Source organism: Sminthopsis crassicaudata, chromosome 6, assembly GCF_048593235.1.
Source record: "Sminthopsis crassicaudata isolate SCR6 chromosome 6, ASM4859323v1, whole genome shotgun sequence".
NCBI lineage: Eukaryota > Metazoa > Chordata > Mammalia > Dasyuromorphia > Dasyuridae > Sminthopsis > Sminthopsis crassicaudata.
The window spans coordinates 191,677,996-191,698,569 of NC_133622.1; the positions used below are offsets into that span (position 1 = coordinate 191,677,996).

The following is a 20,574-nucleotide window of genomic DNA, read 5'->3' on the forward strand; positions in this document are numbered from 1 at the left end:
CTAACTCCCTCAGAACTCCTTTAATAATGTGGTTGGTCCTCCAACCCACTGCTTTCTGGGGCTTCAATTAGAGGGGGCCCTTTGTCCTTAGGATTTTTTGTCATGTGCTAAATACACCCCCCCCCCCCAGGAGTTCAGCCCTATAGATTTAAGCATTAAACATATTTTGCTAAGGTAGTTTGATAATATATTAGCAGAGAATGTTACTCCCTGAATCCGTGCTCAACCCCAAAATGCTTTTCTTTCTAGCAGTTGCTTGAAGTCTGATTGACAACACTTAACACAGCTCTAAGGCTGTAGAATCATTGTGCTATCAAAAACAGCTTAGAACCCTCCTGTATGGCTTATTTTGGCAGACAATATAGAAGGAAGCTACTGTTGCCCCTTCCTACACTATTATCATGCTCTATAGTCAAAAGTTTGAGAGAATCAAATAAGATAACATCTTCTGTCAGCCACTATACTGGATGTAAACCAAGACTTATCATCAGTTGGTGTCATGGGCTCACTGAAGTCAAAGCAGAAGCCCCCACCCCAACTCTGTAGGGAAAACCAAGAAAGACCTGCATCTGACATTGATTTCCTAATCTCTGTTTTCTCAGAGAAGTTGAGAAATTGAAGGTAGAATGATTATCCATGGACCAGAAATTAATCATGAATATTATATCTTTGTTCTGAAAAAATTTTCCCACATGTTTCAGGGCCAAAGTACAGTATTTGTTCAGAAAGAAATTTTTTAACTGACTCCTGAACCTGAATAGAGTGCTTGGCTGATCATGTTTTGAAAAGACTAGAAATTCAGCATGTTGTTTATATCTTATGAAGGTTGATACTAATTTATATTTGTGGAATAAAATTACATCTGTCTATCTTAAGCTCTTTTAAGCTTGTTATTCATACTGATTCCTTTTCAGAAACAAGCCTGTGAACAAGCATGCTAACTTAGTTGTACCATGGTTTTAGTATTTGATGCTAATGGGAACACAAAGTGGTAAAATCCACAGATAACCTAAACATTTCTTTATAAATAACTTTTTTTCCCCTTTGCCTTAAGATAGTACTACCTCAAAGGAACAATACTGTTTAATAAAAATTTCCTTTTTCTTCCTTTCCTAGATTTGACAGTATACAATATATCTTTATATTCCCCGGCTCTTAGCCCAGTGCTAAAGAGCAGTGACTTGATGAAACAGTAAGAGGATGGGATAATCTTCATTATCAATAAGATAATAATTTAATATTAGCCCATATTAATTAGTCATTGCATTCAATATTAGAGTTCTAACTGTTGATATTTAGTTTGGATTGCAGTTGTATCTTTTATTGCCTATTTGAAAATGCAAAAAAAAAAATCTCTCTTCCTTTTTATAGTAGACTTTTAATTAGATTTTATTAACCAGATACAGGCAAGGATAATGGGTATTCATAATGGGACAAGCCCCATAATATTTCTATGAGTCACAATTAAAGAAAGAATAAATCATGTTCAAGATAGTTTAAGTATTAAGGGTATTTTATTCTAATTCTTTGAAAATTGATAAGTTACATATGGCAGTCTTTATGAAGCAGGTATTTTGTTAGCACTTTCCACACTGAGTAAGAGAATCTAAGTTGTTTTCTCAGCGTAAGTAAAAATCTCTACTTTGGTTGAACATTTGATACTTAATACAATAGAGATTTCCATTCATTAGTGGGATCTAGAAATTACTGTTGTAGCACTGAACCCCATTGGTCAAAAAATTCTTTTCTTTATATAAAAAAATAATCCCCATTGCCTAGATATTGTTTCAAAAAATAAGCTCAATATGGTAAACCTTCCAACACAAAACACTGAAGATCCTGCACAAATGTCAGGTCTCCAGAGATCCTGGCTTGATCTAGATTTTCTGAAAATTTGGGAGCACTTTAGAAAAAAATGTTTGTCTAAGAAGCAAAATTTAAACCTTGTGGAGGCAGAAAAAGTAGGTATTTCATTCAAACCTGACCTGCTCTGCATGATCAACAGTTTCATTATTGTCTTTATGGAATTTAAATATGACCTAGTGCCATCTCCTGGCAGCTTTCAAAATTGCATCCAGGTGGGAGCAGGGAGCTCATAATTTGGTCACAGTAAAATTTTCATCTGGCCCAAACCACTAATATTTTTCTAAAACCAAGCATATGCTTATATAATTGATAGAATGGGCAGCTAGGTGGTGGCAGGAAGGGAGTGGGTGACATGCTGAGTAATATAATGGATAGAGTGCTGGACCTACAATTGGGAAGACTCATATTGAAATGCAGCCTCAGATACTTGCTAATTGTATGACCCTGGGCAAGTCTCTTGACTCAAGAATAGGGTTCTATTTGTCTCAGTGTCCCCATTTGTAAAATGAGCTAGAGAAGGAAATGCTCCAGTATTTTTGCCAAGAAAACCCAGATGAGGTCAGAAATCAGACACGGCTAAAAATACTGAACAGAAACAGTTGATAGAAAAAAGAATCTCCAACCAGCTTTCATAATTTCATTTTTCGGCATGGCCAGTCTTGTCTCTATTTTTAAATGTAATATCACTTTATCACAATTATTTTTGTCTGAAACCTTCACTCTGTCATCTCTTGTCTGTAGCCTGGCTTTATTTCACTGCCAAATAAAGTTTAAAAGAGAGCATGAGGCAAGAGGGCCTTGGATTTGAAGTCAGAATGCTAGATTCTGATGTCTCCCAGTATGTCACCTCCTGTCTTATCATGGGCAATTCATTATCTTGATGGATCTCAGCTTCCTCATTTTTTAAGTGAAGGACTTGGACTGGATTAGGAATTCTTAATCTGGGATCTAATAACTATTTCAATTGAATAGATATCATTATTTTTTGCATTTAACAGCATTGTTCAGAGAACAGGTCTGTGATTATCCCCCAGCCTACCAGAGGAGTCCAAGACACAAAAAAAGCTGAACATCTTGTGATCTCGTGTGTGTGTGTGTGTGTGTGTGTGTGTGTGTGTGTGTGTGTGTGTATGTGTGTGTTGGGGAAGATAATTTTTCTTTTTTTATTATAATTTTTTATTGACAGAACATATGCCTGGGTAATTTTTTGCAACATTATCGCTTGCACTCACTTCTGTTCCGACTTTTCCCTTCCCTCCCTCCACCTCTTCCCCTAGATGGCAGGCAGTCTTTTATACATGTTAAATATGTTATAGTGTATCCTAGGTACAATATATATGTGCAGAACCAAATTTCTTGTTGCACAGGAAGAATTGGATTCAGAAGGTAAAAATAACCTGGGAAGAAAAACAAAAGTGCAAACAGTTCACACTCACTTCCCAGTGTTTCTTCTCTGGGTGTAGCTGATCCTGTCCATCATTGATCAATTGGAATTGGATTAGCTCTTCTCTATATTGAAGATATCCACTTCCATCAGAATACATCCTCATATAGTTGTTGAAGTATATAATGATCTCCTGGTTCTGCTCATTTATCTTTTAAAGTTCATTCTGACTCTAAAACTTCATTCATGTTCCATTGTGCTTCCCTCTCTTAACTTTCTTCCTTACATGTTCATTTTCTTGTTCTTTCCCCTTCCATTTGTTCTTATTTCCCCTCCTATTTGTCTTTCCTTTCTTCTTTCCACTTGGTATCTGCCTTCATTCCTCTTACTTAATAACATTTATTGTATCCTTTATCCACTTACTTCAGTTCACAACCTGGGAGCTATCCTCAGATCCCCCCCATTTCTTACCCTCATGTCTAGTCATACTGCCACAACCAGACATGGCTGATACCCTGGTTCAGGCTCTATTCCTCTTGCCTGGATTATTACAGTGACCTCCCAACTGCCTCTAAGGTCTTCCCCTCTCTAGGCTATTTTCCATATAGCTAGAAGGTGTCATTTCTAAAGTACAACTCTGACTGTGTCATTCGCCTCCTAAATCTCCAAAGATTCTCTTAAGATCAAATAGAAACTCTTTGGTTTACCATTCAGTTAATGCCTTTTATAACATGGTTCCAACTTACCTTTTCACCTTGGTCTACATCACTCCCCTTCATAAACTCTACAGTCTAAACTAACTGGCTTTCTTGCTGTACCTCACACATGATATTCCATTTCTTCTCTCTGTGCCTTTGCATAAACTATGTCTCATGTCTGATGTGCATTCTCTTCTCACCTCTGCTTCTTGGCATCCTTAGTGTCCTTCAAAGCTTAGCTCATCTACACAAGGCTTCATGACCACAGTTTTATATGTTTTGTACATACATGTACTCAAGAAAGAACTGAATTTTAACTGAAGGTGTTGTGAAAGGTTAAGGGAAGCATTTATTTATTTTTTATGGTTTTTTATTTTCAAAATATATGCAAAGATAGTTTTTACCATTCACCCTTGCAAAATCCTGTGTTCCAAATTTTTCTCCCTTCTCCCCACTCCTTCTAGATAGCTAGTAATCCAGTATATGTTAAACATATGCAGTTCTTCTATACATATTCTATCTTTATCATGCTGCACAAGAAAAATCAGATCAAAAAAGGAAAAAAATGAGGGAAAAAAAAAGCAAAGAAACAACAAAATAGCTGAAAATGTTATGTTGTGTTCCACATTTAGTCCCCACAGTCCTCTCTCTGGGTGCAGATGGCTCTCTCCATTATAAGTCTATTGGAATTGGCTTGAATCATCTCATTGATGAAAAGAGCCATGTATATCAGAATTGATCATCTCATAATCTTGTTGCTATATGCAATGTTCTCTTGGTTCTACTCACTTCAATTAGCATCAGTTCATATAAGTCTCTTCAGACCTTTCTGAAGCCAACCTGCTGGTCATTTTTTATAGAATAATATTCCATATCATTCATATACCACAACTTATTCAGCTATTCTCCAACTAATGGACATTCACTCTATTTCCAGTTTCTTGCCACTATAAAAAGAGCTGCCAAAAACATTTTTGCATGAGTGTGTCCTTTTCCCTTTTTTATGATCTCTTTGGGATAAAGACCTAATAGATTCCTTCCTTCTTTACATATCTGAGAGATAGACTATATCTGTTGTTCTCCTAATTTGCTTATAGTATCACCCTTTATGTCTGAATCATAAACCTATTTTTCACCTTATCTTGGTATAGAATGTTAGATTTCTGATGTATTATTTTTTGATTTTCCCAGCAAATGTTGTCAAAGTGAGTTTTTCCCTCAGAATCTGGAGTCTTTGGGTTTGTGAAACACTAGACCACTATAGTCAATGACTGTCTTCCAAATGAATTTTGTTATTATTTTTCCTACCTCTGTAAAGTAAATTCTTGGCAGTTTGATTGTAGATTGTAGATAAGTAGATTGATTTAGATAAGAGTTTCATTTTTTATTATATTAGCTCAGCCTACCCACAAACACTTGATATTCTTCCAATTGTTTAGATTTCTAAATGTATAACACTAAATTAAAGTGTTGTATAATTGTGTTCATATAGTTCCTGGCTTTGTCTTGGCAGGTAGAGTCTCAAATATTTTGTTATCTGCAGTTATTTTTAATGGAATTTCTCTTTGTATCTTTTGCTGCTGGACTTTGTTGGTAACATATGGAAATGCTGATGATTTATGTGGATGTATTTTGTGTCCTACAATTTTGTTAATTGTTTCTAGTAGCTTTTTAGTTGATTCTCTCAGTATACCATAATATCTTTTGCAAAGAGTGATAACTTTGTTTTTAGAAGTATTTAGAAGAAGTATTTTAGTTTTTTTTTTTTTTAGTTTTTATTTTATAGTTTTTTTAGTTTTAGTATTTAGAGAAGTATTTAGTGGATAGTTAATAAACAGTATGGATTGGCTAATATTAGGTAAAATGAATGAATGAATAAACCAATGAAAGAAAACATATCTATTTTTGTTTACTCTGTCTGAGGCGCTATGCTTGTGCACCGAAGATAATATATAATGAGACTGTCCTTGCTCTCAAATAACTTACTTTTTAAAAACATTTTCATATTTGTCATGTACCAGAAAAATCAGACCAAAGGAGGAGGGGAAAACCCTGAGGAGTAAAAATGCTATGCTTTGATCCATATATAGTCTCCATAGTTTTCTCTTTGGATACAAATGGCATTTTCCATCCCATGTCTATTGGAATTGTCTTGAATCACCACATTGCTAAAAGCCAAGGCCATCACAATTAATCATCACATAATTTTGCTGTTATTGTGTACAATGTTCTCTTGGTTCTGCTCATTTACTTAGTTCATGTAAGTCTTTCCAGACTTTTCTGAAATTAGCCTGTAAAGAATTTACTTTCTAACACACTCATATGAGAATAATGGCCATAGCAGAGCAGTTGGAGAGTTCCCGGATGGTAAATTAATCAATAGGTTCTCAATCAATTCTTTCCAGTAATAATAGTAAAATGGTAGTTACTGATTTCAGTGGGCAATGCATTAAAGAGAGGAGTAATAAGTCAAGCTAAAAAGTTAGGGGAAAACCAGCTTTGAGCTTTAGACTAAAGAATCTGAGGCAATCACTAGGTTTCTTTATTTTCTAAGCAGGAGAACGATGTGATCATGGCTGTACATTAGGAAGAGTGATCAGACAGCACTGTGTAAAATAAGTGGAACACTTTTTCTTGAAGCTTTCTTAGGCTTTTAAAAACTTTGGGACATTGGAATGCTCTTCAGCGCTCTGAGTGAGGGCCAGAAAACTGTAGTAATTTTATTATTGATATAAATAGGTCAATCAGAGGTGGTTTACTGCCATCATCTATCAGTTATGAAATTTTAAATATCTCCCAGGAATTAAAATTATTTCCCCAGAGTGGTTAGGACTAGCTAGAATTTCTAGTGTCTCTTAGGAATTTATTTTTAAAAGGTTCTGCTTCATTCTAAAGTCCCTCACTTTAAGTTTGGTTACTTAATAGAAAAAGTCAAGGTGTTTTTCACCAGTTGCATTTCATGTTCTTTTTGTTAATCATTGCTGGGGACAGGGATAGAAAATGTTAATTGACTTTGCAACAAAAATGGAATAGTACCTTCAAGCAGAAAACACTTGAAGAAGCAAAAAACCAACCAGATTATTCTCCAGTAACACTGTCAGATTTTGACACAATTGTCAGAGGCATAAGAATTCTGCTGTAGTGTTTTTCCATGGCATAGATGCTAACAGATCATTGTCTCAACTTGGAGACGGAGAAGAAATATTGAATTGTGAGTTTAGGTAGAGAGTAAGCAGAACCCCTGTGAAAATGTTTTCACTAGAGAATTGTCTACCAATGGCTTCCCTGAGACAACTACCTTTTAACCTTTAGAAACTCATTCTGCTGCATTTTGATCTTATCAGCATAGTGTAAAGTAGTTACTCATCCCTAAAGTTCCCAGTTGAGCAGAGCATTTTTAGTTCAATCTAATCTAGGAAAAGGGGAGGTGTTTGACAGTATTATAGCATTAGTAACTCTTGATGACTCTACCACCTTCATGGTACTTCTCTCCTTTGGTAAATTCCTCTCTACACTTGACATCTTTTTCATTGTTTAGTAATTTTTGGCATCCTCCACAGTGATTCTTTGGAGGACTTTATTTTTCCCCATCCTAATGCAGATATTAGACATTCTTTCTTCCTTCTCCTTGCTTCTATGTGTGCCCCTTGGTCTTAGTTTTGCCTCCCTTTAAAAGTAGGTCATCCACCTTTAACTTCTCACTTCTTGAAGTTGAATAAAGTAGAATTCCACTGATTCTTAAGACCTATCTGTCTCTTTCCTCTGTATTAGTGATGGCAAACTCAGACAGAACAGGGACCATATCCTTATATATACTAAGTTTGAAATGTAATATATTTTATTATTTTATGTTTATTGCATTAAATTATTTCCCAGTTACATTTTAACTAAGTTCAGACCATATTCAGCATTGTGTCTTGTCAAGTGCTCTATGTTCTACATGTTACTTTATCTCTTATCCCTCACTGAAAGATTCTTCTAGAGCCAAAAAGGAACAAGTTTGACGATCATCTCTCTAACTCATCTCATGCAGAACCATTACACAGAAAATCAACAAAATTAGGAAATAGAAAAAGAGAATGCCACCTTCATTGAACTTAGCTTAAAGAAAATATAAAGTTCAGGCAGACAAGTCCACAAACGTATATGAAGTGCTTACTATATGCCAAGTCCTGTTCTGTGCCTTCGGTACCATTATCATAGCTAGCATTTATTATTGTTGTTCAGCTGTTTTTCAGAAATATCTGACTCTTTATGATCCCATTTAGGGCACTAAAGTGGTTTCCCATTTCCTTTTCTAGTTCATTTTACAGATGTGAAAGCTGAGGCAAATGGGGAAGTGACCTGCCCAGGGTCACATGGCTATAAGGGTCTGAGGCCACATTTACTCAGGAAGGAGGAATGTGTCTGCCTCCAGGCCCAACGTGCCATCATCTATCTGCTGTGTCACCTAACTGCACACAAGCGTTTATATAGTGCTTTGAAGTTTGCAGAGGGCTTTATATATATTAATTCATTTGATCCTATTCTCACTTTACAGTTGAGGAAATTTGCACACATTAGAGGATAAATAATTTGCTAAATAACTAGTAAATGTTCTGAGTCAGGATTCAAACTCAGGTCTTCTTGACTTCAAATCCTTTTGCTGCCTAATTGCCTCAAATATAATGCAAATACAAGCAAAAAATGGTCCTGCCCTCAGAATTTACTTTCTAATGCCTAACATTAGAGGTCCTGAAACATAGTAAATGCTTTTTGACTTGATGGTAGGAGAAGATCCCACATAAAGGAAACTGAAAGGGGGCAGATCAAAGAGGACATTCCTGAGCAAAGGAATGATAAAGGAATTTAGAGAATCAAGAGCTGAGCCACAAGAAAAAGGAGGTTTACCTGACCTAGGCGGGTCCTCCGTATGGAGGCTCCAGGAAGACCTCTTGATAAGCAGAGGATGAGAGCCAAATAAAATTGAACACACAAATTTACTAGGCACTTAGGGTCCAAAAAGGCCACTTTGTTCTTAGCTCAAAGGACTGTATCCATGAGTCCTATCCCCTGGGTGAGCCATTGCCCCCTAGATTGTCCCTTACTCCCAATTGAACTCCCATTGGGACTCCCTAGTCCCAACTCCTATTGAACTCCCATTCAATAAATGGGAGTTGTGTGAAATTGTGTATATGAGTCATTTGAGCCATTCCTACTACTTGAGACACTGCTCAAAGCCAGTCAGTAGTAACACTTTTGTATTTAAAAAAAAGAAGAAGAAAAGAAAATTCAGAGTAAATTATCAAGAAGATGAGGTCTTGCTTTTAGGAATTCGCTAAAAAGATGGCCTGATAGATTTCTTTGGCTTTTGTTTATTGTAACTCAACCTCTCTTGGCTATATTCTCCTTTGTGGCCTAAGGAGGCAAGACTAGTTTTTGCTGTCAGATCACATCCTGGGTCAGAGGACCTTCCTCCATAAACCGGGTCCAACTTACAAATTCTCTGAATTGATTTGGCTTCTGTTACCTCAGTGTGGGAGATGCACAAATAGTTCCTTGTCAGAGCCAGCACTTTGAAACAGTGCACAAACCCAGCATCCTCATGCCTTTCCATGATCCTGCCATATATCCTGGTCATGATGAGTTTGAACTTTGCATAGCTCATAAGAAGAGAGATAGGGAATTAGGGACTACAGCAGTTTCCAGGCCTTTCCTCATCTTTACAAAACAGTCCAGTCAGGGGCAGCTAGGTGGCGCAGTGGATAGAGCACCAGCTCTGAAGTCAGGAGGACCCGTGTTCAAATGTGGTCTCAGACACTTGACACTTCCTAGCTGTGTGACTGTGGGCAAGTCATTTAGCCCCAATTGCCTCAGCAAAAAACAAAAAAAAAAGAGAAGACAGAGAGAGAAAGAGTTTAGTCTTTAGCCAGTACTCCTAGGGCAGGCACACATGTCCTGGTTTTATCCTAGACAGGGCTTCTTAAACTTTTTCCATTTGCAATTCCTTTTCCCCCAAGAAATTTTTGTATGACCCCAGTATATATGAATATATAAAATAGGTATGCAAATAAAACATTTGCTGGCAATAAATTATAATTTTACATCCCCACTTTCAGTTGGGAGACACTATATGGAGTTGAGACCACAAAGCTCCAAGTCTTTAAGTTTAAGAAACTAGGTCCTAAAGGAGCAGGACATCAACTAGAGGTTCTTTGTAACTTTTGCAAGAATACAAATTCTCTAGTATGAAAAAATTCTCACAAGTAGGGAGTGGTTTTATTGTTGGAAGTACTGATAATTAATTTGAAAATGTTTTCTAGGTGTTCAAAAATTCTTCATTGTCTATAGTAGACACTGAGGAATCTTTTCCCAGTGTCTGTTCAATTAGGGTACATATTTGGAAGTTGAAAATATGATCGTGGCATCTTGATAAGAATCCTGTGTTAACTGAGCAAAAAGATAGTAGATAAAAGCTTACTATTCTTTGTCCCTGCCTCCAACTTTTTTCTGGGTCACTGCGCTAAATATATTACAGCTTCAACTATAACAGGACTTAGAATTAAAGGCTATGCATTCTAGATTTGCTATTTCATGCCTGTGTGGCCTTAGGTAAATCTTCCACTCTATCAGAATTACCTTCTCATCTATAAAATGAGGGCATTTACTTACAAGTCAAAAAAATTAACATTAAAAAATGATTTCCTAGTCCCTGAGTGACTTCCAAAATTATATCTTTCAGGATTTCAGTTAAAAAAAATTTTTTTAATCAGATTTTGTCAAGTAAGGCAGTCATCAAAAGGATAACAAGATCTAATATGAAGAAACTAAATGGGATTGGATGGCCAAGGAGAAGGAGCCTAGTAGAAATCAAGCTGTAGACTTCTGATAGTCAGACAAACCCTTCCATTTGGTTTTCATGGCAGTCTGCCTTCCTGAACCATGAGCATGTTACCCATGGACATAGGATTATGCTCTTATAAGAAGAGGTTAAAAAAAAATTTTAAATTAGCAGAGACAACTATTTATATATGTGGGTAGGACTCATGCAAATCTTTTAAGCCAGCAGATTTTTTCCCTGTCCCATCAATGATTTTGCAGTCTTTTTGATAATGTTCAAAAATTAGCATTTACAGAACTTTTTTCTACCCTTGATTCTAGGTACTAAATGAAGCAGTGGGTGCCTTGATGTATCATACTATCACTTTAACACGAGAAGATCTGGAGAAATTCAAAGCTCTTCGAATAATTGTTCGAATTGGCAGTGGTTTTGATAACATCGACATCAAGTCTGCTGGGGATTTAGGTAGGAATATTGCAGTAAGCTGTTATTTAAACCTTTATAATTTTAAAATATGTGTATGGGAGTTTTGCATATTTAAACAGACCACAATCCCAGCACAGTATTCCCAGTGTCATCAGCACCATAAAAATTGTTGATTTTGAAAATAAAATGTGTCTATTTACATCAAAGAGTTTCTTTTGCCTCCAGTGTAAACTTCAGTACAGTCCTCCCTCCAGATGATAAAATGAATATATCTGTGTTGTTGACGATCAATTATGATCTTCAGCATGGAATATAAACTCAAATTGGAAAACTGAACAGTGAATGTTAGGTCCATGGCTGATAGTATTCTATATTCTCTGCTCTAGTTTACCAAAATTTAAAATAGTCATTACTTTGGAATGATTCAGAAAACAAAGCTAAAAAACATAATTTTCACTGATTTTTTTTTTTCTTTCTTGAAATGATCTGCTTATATTGGTTGCTGATATATGTGTTTACTTTTTAGGATAGAGGAATCATTCTAGTCAGAGTTTACATCATTTTCCCTATTTGTGAAGATTACTTCCTTTTGGGGAAACAATCTTTTGGGTTTTCTTGTTGTTATCCACATGGAGAGTTGCTGGAACTTCTTTCAGTGAAGACTTAAAAAAGCATACCCTCCAGGGTGACTAAGGAGTTGTTCAGAAAGACATTTCTCTGTATTCTGAAGAATAGAGGGACCTTTGAGCAGTTTTTTATTCTTCAGATGTAAACGGGCATCTTTTGGAGTTTAACTTTTTAAGAATAATTTAAAATTGTCAGAGAACCCCTGTGACAAAAAAGCATGAGTTTTTGTTCATTTCTCCCAAGTTTTTGCCAGCAATAACCATTTGAAGTGCTAAGATCGCTATGTATATTATCTGTGTTCAAGTGTATTCTGATTTTTCTCTAACCTGTCTACATTAAAAATGTAGTTTGGAGAACCTTTTTCAAATGATGAAAGAAATTCTCTCAGATTTGACAAAATTTAAAAAATAAATATCTTTTTAAAATGAGTGTCAATTTTCAATTGATTATCACTTGCTGAAACCATAGTTAGTAGTTCATTGTAATGATACTATTTACATTGGTGAGAGTGAGGTATTTCTTCCTGGATATTTGTAAAGTATTTTGAGGTCCTTTGAAAAGAAAGACCCTTGAAACAATTCAGTCATTAATCAGTGGAGAAGAGAAGGTAAGGCCAGTTTAGCTCTTTGTTGTTTCTTGGTGTATGCATTTGTACAGTGAGACTTTTCTTGATTGTTTGAAATCAAACAACTTAAACATAATTGTAGGCACTACATGTGACAGACCCAACCAGCAACCTGGCCATATATTTGGCCCAGGACCAAAATAATAGAGAAGCATTACAAATACAAGCAGGGAAGAAATGGGACTGCTTCAAGAAGAGCATACAAACTTTATTTTTAAATGTTTTTGGTTAATTTTGATGATGAAAGTGAATACCCAGTCATTTGAAATTTTATCACTGGCAAAAAAAAAAAAAAAAAAAAAAAAAACTCAGAAATACAGTCCCAATAATATAAACTTGCTGCTGAATTTGTTTCACTGCTAATTTGATAAATTATTAATATTTCTGAGGCATTTAAGAGTCAGATCATTTAAAATGAGCAAATGAAAGAAGAAAAATTGACTTTTAGATGGAACTGTGCTTTACTGAATTTTTTCTTCATATCTGATATAATCTGGATATGCTTATAACACTATGAATGAAACTTCATGAGAGGGATGGACTAAGGAGGCATGAAACATTCAGTATTAGTGAATTCTGTTTTCCCGTCTGTGCCACTGGCTACATGTTGAGGCTCAGATAAGTCGATTAAATTCCATCTGATTGAAAGTCACATAAAATGTAATGTTGTCTCATAGGAAGAATGCCAAGTCATAAGAATATTACTGCTCTTACAGGCATATAAAAGATGAGTGAAGGCTGTATTTCTGCATGCGAAGTTTGGCCCTTTTCTCTTAGATTGTGGTGATGTCCAGACCAAAAATCTGTGTTGCTATGGAACAAAATCAGTTCAGAATTGACAGTGAATTACTTATTTGTGAAACCTAATTTCAAATCAAAAGTTAAAAAGAATAGAAAAAGAAATAATTTCTTGTGTGTGTGTGTGTGTGTGTGTGTGTGTGTGTGTGTGTGTGTGTGTGTGTGTTTCTCTTGCTTTTTCTCTTTGTTAGGAATTGCTGTATGCAATGTACCAGCTGCATCTGTAGAAGAGACTGCGGATTCTACCATGTGCCACATCCTGAACTTATATAGACGAACTACCTGGCTCCACCAGGCATTGCGAGAAGGCACAAGAGTCCAAAGTGTGGAACAGATCCGGGAAGTTGCTTCCGGAGCTGCCAGGATTCGGGGAGAGACGTTGGGCATTATTGGATTAGGTGTGGTAACATGGCACTGCCAGTTATTTTACTTTTGACTTTCATCATTTCTTCAAACTTGAGAATCTTACATGATTAGAGAATTTTGAGTTGGAAAGGACCTAAGAGATTGTCTGGTTTAATCCTCTCTCTTTTTTAAATAAGAAAAGAGACCTAGAGAATGACTCTTCACTGTCACTTATAGACTCTCCTTCTGTGACTATCTAAATTTTAATAACTCACTGAAGATTCTGGTAGCTATTTTCTACCAGTCCTCCGGACATTCTCCTTCCTCAGTGATTGGCTCATAGTCTTTCTCTCTTTCCCTGTCTGGCTCTCATACTAAGGGACTTCAGCATGTATAGAATCTCCTTCAAACACTCTACTTTCCTACTTCCTATCTGGTTACTTCCCATGATCTACTCCTCCCCTTTAGCTACATGCAGAAATTATCATGATCTTAATCTGGCCACTTGGAGGTGATGGCCCAAAGTGTTCCCTTCCTTATTCAAAATCTGAAATTCCTTTTTCTTATTATCTGTCTTTGTTCATTCCCTCTAAGTCTTAGAATTTCTAATCCTGTATCCATCCTCACCATGACCGGCAGTCCCTCCATACTTCAGTTCTTTCCTAGGCAAGCAACCATTCACTGGCTGCATTCTTTTTTCCTTCTCTATTTTAACCTTTTACTGAATTATTTCAACTCTTTAGGTCCCTTTTCTTTAACTCTGTCACTGATCATTCCGTGATAAGACCTAACTTTGGGTTTTTCCCACCATCTACTGCCTTTAATTCTTATTCATGGGCTGCTAAACAGTTGGAGAAAATCACATGGAGCTGCTGCAATTTGTCCTGTAACAAATATTACATAATGTTAATGTCAGTTGGGTCTTCCCTACAGCATAGCAGTCCTTTTATATTTCCCTAATTGCTTCACTATCCCACTGACATCTATTGTTCCAAATCATTTCATGTTTCCTCAAACTCTCATGTTATATCTTTTCCCTACTCTCAATTGAGAACCTAGCATTAGACTTCACTGAAAAAATTGAAGGTATTCACCAAAAACGTCCTCTTTCCTCTCTTCATCTCATGTCACTCAATACCTTCTATTCCTTGTATTATATCCTCCATTATCTCTTTTTTCAAAAAAGTAACCCCATCTTCTTGATAAATAAAATTTCTTCTCACATACTTTGATCCTCTCCAATCCTCTCTTCTGTAGAAGAATGCCCCATTTATCATCCCTCCTCTTAAGTCTTTTTAAAAATTCAGCTTTAGTTCACTTTCAAATTCTCTCATTCCCATCCTTTCTACCTACTCATTAAGAAAACAAAACCTTTTTATTAATGTATATAATCAAGCAAAACAAGTTCCCTAATTAGCCACTTTTTTTTTCCCCCCTTCGGTCTGAGAAGTGAATTTACTAAGTCTCACAAAATTGTTTGTGTTTACACTATTGTTATTATAGAAATTGTTTTTCTGGCTTGTGACCAATTCACTTTTCATCAGTTCATACAATTCTTCTCAGCTTTTTCTAAAACCTTCCTCTTCATCATTTCTTATAGTACGATATTACTCCATTATATTCATATGCCATAATGTGTTCAGCCATTCACCCCTCAAATTTACAATTTTTTAATTACTTAAAATCAGAGCTGTTATAAATATTTTTATTTATAGTTTTTTTTAATCCTCTTTTTAAAAAATTTCTTTGAAGTATAAACCTAATAGCTATATCACTGGGTCAAAGTTTAATAGCTTTGGGGGCATAGTTCTAATTTTTTTCAGAATGGCTAGACCAGTTTACAACTTTACCAGTAGTTCACCTCCATCATTTGCCATTTTCCTTTTTTATTGTCAGTTTTGCCAATATGATGGGTGTGAAGTGATGTGTCAAAATCATTTTAATTTGCATTTCTTTAATTGTTAGCAAATTAGAGCATTTTTCTATGGCACTATTAATAGCTTGGTTTTTCCCCTGAAACCTGCCTTCATATCCTTTGATTATTTATCAATTTAGAATGTCTTTTGTTTAAATTGAATATGACTTTTTCTGACCCAGTTCCTTATATGTCTTAGGAATGAGATTTTTTTTTTAAATCAAACTTGGTATAAAGATGTTTCTTATTTCTCTTCTAATTTTAGTTACATTGATTTTATTTGTGTAAAATCTTTTTAATTTTATGTAATCTCACTTGACCATTTTACCTCTTGTGACTCTCACTTCAACCTCCTACAAACACACCTATGTTTTTTCCATCCTTTAAAAAAAAAAAAAAAACTCACTTGACCCAACTATGCTCATTAGCTGATGTCCTATATTTTTCTTCCCTTTTGTGGCTAAACTCCTTGAGAAAGACATGTAATCATTATCTCTGCTTTCTTTCCATTCATTCACTTAATTGTAAATCCTATGTAGTCTGACTTCCAGCTTCACTCTAATGAAACTGCTCTCTCCAAAATTAGACCAGTCTCTCAAATCACCAACTCTAATGTCCTTTCCTCATTCTTCATCCTTTTTGTCCTTTCTGTAGTCTTTGACACTTGATCATCCTCTTCTCCTGGATACTCTCTCCTCCCTCTGTTCCTTCTGCAGTCATGACTAAATTCAGCTCTCTTTACTACCATGACATACATGCTAATTAGTATTTTCAAGGCATTAATAAACATGTAAAATATGGTCAAGGACACTTTGCTAGTGAAATTCATTCAAGACAGTGACTACCTTAAAAATCTATTGTAAGTCTCAGATCTTTTTGAGAATATATTAAGATAATCTTATCACAAAGCAAGAGAAAACAGCCTTGTGAATGACCTTAATATTGTGCATTTGATTAAGATTCAACATAGGGGTTATAGAATGATGTTAATTTACTTGAAGTGGATGGTTCAAGATTTGCATTAATCTCATTTATCACTAGAGTGCTAGTCCATCAGATAAAAATGACTAGCTGACTTGCTGTGGGCAACTATATTTATTAGTTTGACTTCAGTTTAGTTTTACTGTAAGCAGAGACATTTGTGGACAAAGGTCTATGTATGTTGTCTATTGTACTAAATAAGTACATCTAAATAAATAACTACCTAAGTAACATCTTCCTTAGAGAGTTTGATCAAATAGGGGTAACCTATCTGATCTTGACCTCCATTGGTTAATTGAACTGATTCACCATCTGGGTAAATTCTATAGCCCATAGATCAGAGAAGAAAATAAACATCTTTTCCCTAGGCCATTGGGGTAAAGTAACTTGTCCACTGTCCTACACTTAGAAAGTATTATGTGTCTGAGGCCAGATTTGAACTCAGTCCTCCTGACTTCAGGGTTGATGCTCTATCCACTGAGCCATCTAGCTGCCCCCAAAACAAGCATTTCTTAAGCACCTAGTGAGGTCTTCCTGACTCTAGGCCCAGTGCTTGGAGTCACCTAGTAGCGGTAGTAATAAGGCTTCTCAGATTCTCTGACTATACAGTATCCTATAAACAAAGATTATATTCATCCATCTATTCTTTTTTTCAGTAAATATTTCTCTAGTCTTGTTATGTGTTGAAAATTGGCTTGGGGGAGGCGGGGTTGGTGAGACTGACATTGCTAACACCTGAAATACTTTACATATTCTCTTTAAAGTGGGAGATTGGGAGAAAAGTAATTGTATTGAATTTGTTCTTCTTGGCCTTGAAAAGACAAAACTGGAAGCCATGGGTAGAAGTTGGAGGGAAAAATAAATTTAAAGTTTATATTTGGTTTAAGATAAATTTTCCTTATATAATTAGAACTACCTAAAAGTTGGCATAGATTTCTTTAGAATATATGGAGGAAGGAAGGGAAATGGGGTCAAGTAAAGATTAAATGACTACTCGTTTGGTATGCTACATACCAAAAGGGTTCCCTTTTCAGACAAAACCTAGATAAGATAGTCTCTTCTTCTATGATCAAAGCTGGTTTCTAGCCATCACTAAGATGATTCAGACAGAATGGTAACTATGGTGCCAATGAGTAGTAGCATATATATTTAAAAGTACCAGTCTTGAAATCAGAGGTGTTTTCAGTGAATTATTCAATTGGTTGGTTTTATTTGCTTTTTTTTTTTTTTTTTTTTTTTTTTTTAAATTCCTGATCCTTGACTTCATCAGAATACATTCAAGAGAGCAAGAGACTGGGTCCATTAAAACATAACTAAGAGTTAGTAGTGCTGACTACTTTTAACATACCAGAGAAATGGGGCAGTCCCTAAGAGTTAATGAAGTTAATGAAGCTGGTTGTAGTTGGAAATCTAGCCAGGATACATGGTTTCTTCAGGGCAAAAGTAAAATCCCCCTTTGACATAAGTAAAGTAATGCTCAGATTTGTTTGCAAGTGTTACTTCTCTTCCAAATAATCTTTTAATGATTCTTGTTTTCTCTGTTACTTCAGAATCACTATATTAAAAGCCAAATGCATTATCTTCCTTATAAAACTAATCCTGCACCTGGCCATTATGAGCAATAGCATCAGATTTCTTTCAGTCCTAAAGCTGGAACCTTGTAGTCATCATTCTTCAGCTTTGCCCTATCTATCCAATGTTACCAAATCTCTTTTATTATTCTTTCAAAATATTTTTTTAATTCATTCCTTTTCCTTCATTGCTACCTGTCACCTTTGTAGCCAGGTAGGAAAGTAAGGCAGCCAACTCAGGTTAAACAACACACAAGAAAATCTGGAGGATATTTTTAAATATAACTCTTTCTAAATGGCTGTATGTTAAATGCCAAAGAGGATTTGGTTCTCTATAATGCTTAGGAATTTACTTTTTTAAAAAATATCTTTTTATTTTCAAAATACATGCAGAGATAGTTTTCAACATTCACCCTTGCAAAAGCCTTGTGTTTTTCTCCCTCCCTCTCTTCCATCCCTTCCTCTAGAGAGCAAGTAATCCAATACATATTGAACATATGCAATTCTACTTATACATATTTCCACAATTATCATACTGTATAAGAAAAATCAGATCAAAAAGAAAAAAATGAGAGAGGGAGGGAAAAAAAGCAAGTAAACAACGGCAATGGTGAAAATACTATGTTGTGGTCCATACTGAGTTCCCATAGTTCTCTCTCTGGATGCAGTGGCTCTCTCCATCACAAGTCTATTGGAATTGGCCTGATTCACTTCACTGTTGAAAAGAGTCATGTCCATAACGGTTGATCATCACATAGTCTTGTTGTTGCAGTATACAGTGTTCTCTTGCTTCTACTAATTTCACTATATTGTTTTGTTTTTCTTGCTTTAGAAAATGTTGGCTGTTATTATTGTTATTTTCCCAGGGCAAGTGTGGGATGAGACATTGAGGTTCCTCAAATACATTGTAAATTCCTAAGAGGCAGGCATTAAATTTCATGTCCCTTACAATTTCCACATAGGGATGGACACATTAGTTCTCAATACTTATTAAGGAATTTTTAAAAATTCATAAAATGCAGTAGGATCATACTTAAGTCCAAAGTAAGTCTTTATTTTAACCATTATTATTTTAACCAAATATATGACAAAAAGATGATTAATTAGCACTCATTTTGGTATCCTTAAACAGAAGAAAAGCATAAGTTCTAATTCATCTTCGTCTTTCCTTTTTTTTAGTTTTATGTGTATTATTATTTTTTATTTCAATAGTATCATTTTATTTTTTCCAATTATATATAAAAATAGTTTTTTACATTCATTTTTGTAAGATTTTGAGTTACATTTTTTTTTCTCTCCTTCCCTCTCTTACCTGGAATAGGTTATATATACATGTATAATCATTTACATGTTGTGAAAGAAAAATCAGAGCAAAAGGGAAAAACCATGAGAAGGAAAAAAAGCAAATAAACAACAAAGAAAAGGTGAAAATAGTATATTTTTGTCTGCATTCAGTCTTCATAATTTTCTCTCTGAATGCAGATAGCTTTTTCTATCCCAAGTTGATTGAATTTTCTTGGATCACTGCATTGCTGAGTAGAGTTAAGTCTATCATAGTTGATCATCACATGATCATGCTTTTACTATGTACAGTGTTCTCTTGGTTCTGCTCACTTCACTCAACATCAGTTCATATAAGTCTTTCTAGGCTTTTGTGAAATCAGCCTGCTCATCATTCCTTATAGAACAATAATATTCTATAACATTCATGTAGCAAAACTTATCCAGCCATTCTCCACCTGATGGGCATCCATTCAGTTTCCAGTTTCTTGCCACTACAAAAAGGGCTGCTACAAATATTTTTGCTTATGTGGGTCCTTTCCTCTCTTTTATGACTTTTTTAGGATAAACACCCTATATTTAACTGCTGGATCAAAGATGTAACTATGCACCGTTTTATAGCCCTTTGAGCATAATACCAGTTTGCTCTCCAGAATGGTTGGAGCATTTCACAACTCCACCAAGAATGCATTAGAGTTCCAGTTTTCCCACATCCCCTCCAATGTTTATCATTATCTTTCCTGTCATCTTAGCCAGTCTTATAGGTGTGAGGCTGTACTTCTGAGTTGTTTTAATTTGCATTTTTCTAATCAATAACTTCATCTTTTTTTTTTCTCAATGAAATGTTGAACTTTAGAATCCTCATTTTTTAACCTTTTTGAGAAATGTAATATTATTTCTAAAACTTTAGATAGCAATATTGGAAATGTATAGAATTTGTTCATTTAAACAATAAAATCAGTAAGGTTTTATTTAGGACAATTGAGTATAAGCAGGTCAGTTTAAAATTTTCAACTCTTATTAGGGTTAAAAAGGAAATCTGGTTTCCCTGCAATTGTTGTTGTTGAAAATCATGAAAGCATGTATTCCTACCTGTGTAAAGAGAGTAAACTAAAGGGGCCTCACACCTCTGTTGCAGTGTGAGGAATTCATCCTGCCTTCTTGTCTGGTCCAGCATTAATTCTTATACTACAAATATATAAAGGGTAGAAGGGCAATCAGAAATTGGGCTACATAT

At 35.3% G+C, this 20,574-nt stretch overlaps 1 protein-coding gene across 9 annotated transcripts in view; it reads left to right on the forward strand.

The window, feature by feature from the left end:
- CTBP1 (C-terminal binding protein 1) overlaps window positions 1-20,574 on the forward strand; it is a 446,736-nt gene that overhangs the window by 401,655 nt on the left and 24,507 nt on the right. For all 9 annotated transcript variants that reach the window (XM_074276716.1, XM_074276717.1, XM_074276722.1 and 6 more), the window contains 2 exons: window positions 11,089-11,233; window positions 13,436-13,642. In XM_074276716.1, coding sequence (XP_074132817.1) covers window positions 11,089-11,233; window positions 13,436-13,642 — 352 coding nt within the window. The remainder of the gene's footprint in view (window positions 1-11,088; window positions 11,234-13,435; window positions 13,643-20,574) is intronic.